Raw genomic sequence first — 5,258 nt, forward strand, 5'->3', positions numbered from 1 at the left:
GGTCAAGCGATCCGCTTGTTGCCGGAGTCCCTCGGCAGGATTGCCCTAAGACAGTACACCTCTGTGTCACAGACGGACGGGTCCCATCATGGGAAGGTTTTCGTCTGGCCGGAGGCTGTACAGTGGCTACTACGAAGTTTCGTCACTGACGAAGCGATCCGCCAAGCCGTACTCGCATTGCGAGAAGTCCAGCAGCGACGGTCTGAAGACGAGATGTAATTCTACATTCGTCTGACAGACGCGAGTAATCGTTGCAGGAATGTTTATTCCATGGAAGAGCAGATGGCGATGTCCATCGAAGGGCTTGACGCAAGTATTAAGCCGATGGTGTCTCAATATCGATAGGATAACAGGAACGTCTCCTTCCTAAGATTGGTTAACTACGGAAAGGCCCCCGGGTCAGCGAGCCGCTCAAGGGAAAAGAAGACCAAAAGGGTGACGATACAAGCACCAGCATCGCTGCGGACGGGAGCCAACCGCAAGGGCGGACCCCTATCCAGAAAAATTCGCGGCCCTGTCAACCTGGCCGAGTCAATTTCTGGATCAGAAGAACGAAATTATCGGAGCCGGGACGGAACTGGTTATGGAAAGGCGTTTATCGCCGAAGGAGATTTTATTGGAACATGGGATGGAAATGGATACGGAGAAGACTGTTCGGGCGACGCGTCAACACTACCGACGCGCACGTATACGGACGACTTGTATACGGAGGCCACGGATCCCGTGTTGTCATTTCAGGGGCGCGGTCACGCGCCGCCTCCAAGAATTCCAATGGAGGACAAGGGTACGAATTTCCAAAGGCCGGGGTGGTCAGGAAGGCCTCCGGCCCGCGGGACGTCGAGGCCGCCGTACCCTCAGAAGACCCATGGCCTCATATGCTATCATTGCCATGAGAAGGGGCACGGGGCGCCCACGTGCCTGCTCTCGTTCCGAGAGATGCATCGAGTTCTAGGGAACTATGAGGCACTTTCCCCGATGGAGAGGCTGGGAATTCTGTCGACGAGCTACCTGAAGGTGAAGCAATGGTTCGAATCGCAAACCGCGAGCACGCCGAGTGCGTCAAGGGAGGGTTCGAACCGAACTTGGGGAAGGCCGGCCGCAGGGTCATCGTCAGACGTGAGAAGAAACCCGCCGCGGCAGGGAAACTGATGAAGGGAACCTCAAACAAGTTTGAAGGAGGGACATGTGTCGGCCGAACCATGTCCGAGACTTCGTCCCGTTCCCCGATTTTGGAGAAGGAGGTTGTCCCAGACGACGAGGTAGTGGGAATTGTTGACAAGCCGACAAAACGCGTACGGGTCAAGAAACTTTTGCGCAGAGGCAAGAACGACCCGCTGACAGAAGTCCGACGCCCCTGGTACAGGGTCAAGCGTAGGGAGTGTCCCGAGAAGATTCTAGTCCTTGCGAGGAAAAATTATAAGGTCTTCGCAGACATTGGACCGACGGTCTGGCTAACGAGCCGCGTATTGTCCGTGTTGGACACTGGCGCTGCCCCGAACCTGATTCGGAAATCGGAACTTCCAGCAGGACTGGAAACTCTGGTGTCCTTTGGACCCACGCAGGACATCGGCGATGACAATAACAGGCCGCTTCGAACCGTTGGTACGATCAAGATGCCTGTGAGGCTTGGAAGATTTGTGGCTACAGCCGAATTTATAGTATGCGAGAAACTCGCCGTGCCGCTAATTCTAGGCGCGGACTACTGTGATCGGTTCGTGGAAACTATTTACCCTCGGAGGAAGGTGGAGTTGGTGGATTCTTCGGAGGTTCCGATTGTGCGGAAATTCTCACCGAGAAAAGGGAAACGGACTCTCGTTCAGGGAGAGGACGAGGAAGATGGAAAAGGGGAAAGGATATCCCCAAAAGTGAAAGTGGCCAAGGCGACGACGATTGAACCGGGGACGCAGCAAGTAGTGCAATGTGTTTCAAAAAGAAACGGTCTCGTCGTGGTCCAGCCCTACTCACCTCTGTACGACAAGCACGGGTTGGAGAGTTCAAACGGGGTGGCTCAAGTGGAGCCTGACAGGCCATTTCGCATATTAGTGGCGAACTTTAGACAGTATCCTGTCAGGGCTCAGACGGGTCATGTAGTAGCAGAGATTCTACCCCACTCAAGGGCCGTGTTGGAAAGCAAGACTACAATCGCAGAAGTGCTTGTAGTTCAAGAGAGGACAGAGGAAATTTTTTTCTTCTACCTCGCCGCCTAAGGGCGCCAGAAGAAGTACATCGTCGGAACAAGAACGCGAGGACCGCCTGGAGGAACGGTCGGACGAGCTCTCCGCGACAGTATCTACGAAGCCGGAACGACGGATCGTGCCCCCACCGCCGGACGTGGAGGAACTCGACCTGAGCCACGTGCCAGACCGGCTGCGCGAAAGATTTCGTCAGAGGTTGAAGAAGTATTGATGCATGTGGGACGGGACTCTCGGAGAGATCAACATCACGGTCCATCCGATTGAGTTGACCCCAGAGACTCGCCCCATCGCGCGAGCTCCGTACCGGGCCGGACCGAAGGCCCGGGAGATGGAAGAATTAGAGGTGCAGAAGATGCTGGATGCAGGAGTTTTTGAGCCGGCACAATCAGAGTGGGCATCGCCCGTATTGCTGGTTCCGAAACCGGATGGATCGATGGGCTTCTGCGTCGACTATCGGAAATTGAATGCAGTTACAGTTAGGGATACGTACCACTTACCAAGAATGGACGAGTGTTTAGACTCGCTTGGTGACACCAAAGTTTTTTCAGCGTTGGACGCCATTTCAGGATATTGGCAGATGCCAATTCCAGAGAATGACCGTGACAAGACGGCCTTTTCATGTCATTCCGGTTTATATCGATTCGAATGAATGCCCTTTGGGTTTACAAATGCACCAGCGACGTTTCAGAGAGCAATGGTTATTTTTCTCTCGCCTTTCCGTTGGAAATCTTGCGTAGTCTATTTAGACGACATCATTTATCTTCAGCCAGTCTTGGGAGGAGCACATGATCCATGTTGACGAAATCCTCTCAGTTCTGTAGAAAGCAGGAGTCAATCTGAAGCTGCGCAAGTGCGAATTTTTCGCCGGAAGAATGAAGTATCTTGGCCATGTAGTACGGCCCGGCACGTTAGAAGTCGATGCCGCCCGCACCGCGGCCTCGCAACAAGTGAGATACCCTCAAACACAAACACGGCTGAGGAGCTTTCTCGGCTTGTGTATCGTATATCGAAGATTTGTCCCACAGTACGCGAAAATCGCGCATCTGTTAAACCAACTGCTGAAGAAGGGACAACCGGTCCAAATCGCGGAGTTCAACGAACCGTGCAACGCAGCTTTCCACGAGCTCAAGGACGCCATTTTAGCACCACCGGGGCTGGCGTTGCCAAGGAAGGGCCTCCCGTATTCAGTGGACACCGATGCGAGCGATTATCATATTGGGGCCGCGCTTTTTCAAACGCATCGTGATGCACAGCGTAAACCCATCGGGTTCTTTTCGAGAACGCTGGCTGCTGCCGAAAGGAATTATTCTGTATCCGAAAAAGAATGTTTGGCGGTCATTTGGGCCGTCCAGACCTTGAGACCGTATTTATACGGGGAGCACTTCATAGTGCATACCGACCACTCCTCGTTGAGGTGGTTGATGAATGTAACGGACTCTAGTGGAAGTTTAATCTTATGGAGGCTACGCCTCTCGGAATTTGATTTTGAGATCAAATACAAGAAAGGAAAGGTAAACACGAAAGCGGACGCGTTGTCAAGATTGTTGACGAAGGGCGAAACTAGCAACGATGTCGACGAGGAGATACCATGTTCCATGGTGGAACAAGTGGAAGCCCTGGAGGACTAACGCGAAGGCTTTGACCGGTTAGACGAGCTCCTCGCTCTTGAAGGGGGGGCCGCCTCGCATCTTCTCGATCAATTCGAAGCCATCGCTCCGGAGGAGCTTCTACGCGAGCAGGACGTTTACCCTTTCTGTATTCAAACTAAGGAGGAAATGGAAGAAGGAAGAACGAATTCGTTCACAACGGAGGCCGAGGAATTTGAAGGAATTTTATGTCGAACCTCTGCGGAGTTCGTACAAGTGGTAATACCACAATCACTGAAGGACCGTGTCCTAGGGTTAAGCCACTATGCTAAATTAGCATGGCACCCAGAAGGCAGGAAACTGTATAAGACCTTGAGAAGATCGTTTAATTGGCCTACAATGGCGCTGGATTGCTACGCGGTAGCTAGGAAGTGCGCGGATTGCGCGCGAGAAAGAGTGAAGCTCAGGAAGAACGCGAAGGAGATGCAGCTGTTCACGCCGAACGCCCCATTGGAATTTGTCGCGATTGATATACTCGGAGAGCTCATGACCACAAGTCGGGGCAACTGGTACATTTTAGTGATCAGCGACCGCTATTCGAAGTTGGTACGGACCGTACCGTTGAAGAAGATTTCCGCCGCGCACATTGCGCAGGCCTTTGTACACAACTGGGTTTTCATTTATGGACCCCCTGTGAAGCTGCTGTCCGACAATGGGACGCAGTTCACAGCCAAGTACTTCCAGAATATTTGCCGAATTCTGGGCATCAGGAATGTCTTTACAACTAAGTACCACCCGCAAGCCAACGGCCAAGTGGAGAGATTTAATCGGACTATATTGTCCGCGGTACGGAAGTATATTGGAGACCATCCGAAGGATTGGGACTTGTTTAGTGACGCGGTGACGTTCGCCTACAACACAAAAGTTCATCGAACTACGAACATGATGTTCGTAGTTCGATGAACTTGTGTGTTGGCGATGATCGCCCCATTTGAGCCGGTATTAGCTCGGGCACCGAGAAGCCTTGCGCTTAAGGCGCAACCTCATTTGGAACAATTTGGTTCCCCGAGAGCCTATTATCCAAAATGGCAATCATGGTTTGAGAGTCTGGTGAAGACCGCGGACAGGAGCCTACGCAAGGAACAGGCGAGATATAAGCGAAATTTCGATGCGAGACTTCGCAAGCCGAAGTACGACATACCCGTAAGGTCCTACGTGTTCCTTCGAAAGGAGCAAGGTACGGCTACGGAACCAAAGCATAAGCTGACACAAGTGGCCACGGGTCCGTATGCATTCAAGCAGTCAGACAGGAATTCGGTTGTCATCGCCATTGGTGATCAGGAGGAACGCGTTTCGCGAGATCGAGGAGAACTGGCCCCAAGTCCGATGGAACAAGCGCCCACATCAGGTCTACATCAGGCCCTACAGTACCTAAGCGGACACGGGACAGATCAATGACCCGACACGATGGAGAGTG

At 52.7% G+C, this 5,258-nt stretch overlaps 1 protein-coding gene across 1 annotated transcript; it reads left to right on the top strand.

Moving 5' to 3' along the window:
• The first annotated feature begins 2,844 nt into the window (after nucleotides 1–2,844).
• On the top strand, nucleotides 2,845–4,744 carry CHC_T00007049001 (hypothetical protein). Its single transcript, XM_005710915.1, has 4 exons — nucleotides 2,845–2,964; nucleotides 3,038–3,045; nucleotides 3,208–3,793; nucleotides 3,932–4,744. The coding sequence occupies exons 1-4, from the start codon at nucleotides 2,845–2,847 to the stop codon at nucleotides 4,742–4,744; spliced, it is 1,527 nt and encodes a 508-aa protein (XP_005710972.1).
• Nucleotides 4,745–5,258: the final 514 nt, after the last annotated feature.

The sequence above is a fragment of the Chondrus crispus genome, genomic scaffold (genome assembly GCF_000350225.1).
Source record: "Chondrus crispus Stackhouse genomic scaffold, scaffold_6, whole genome shotgun sequence".
Taxonomy (NCBI): domain Eukaryota; phylum Rhodophyta; class Florideophyceae; order Gigartinales; family Gigartinaceae; genus Chondrus; species Chondrus crispus.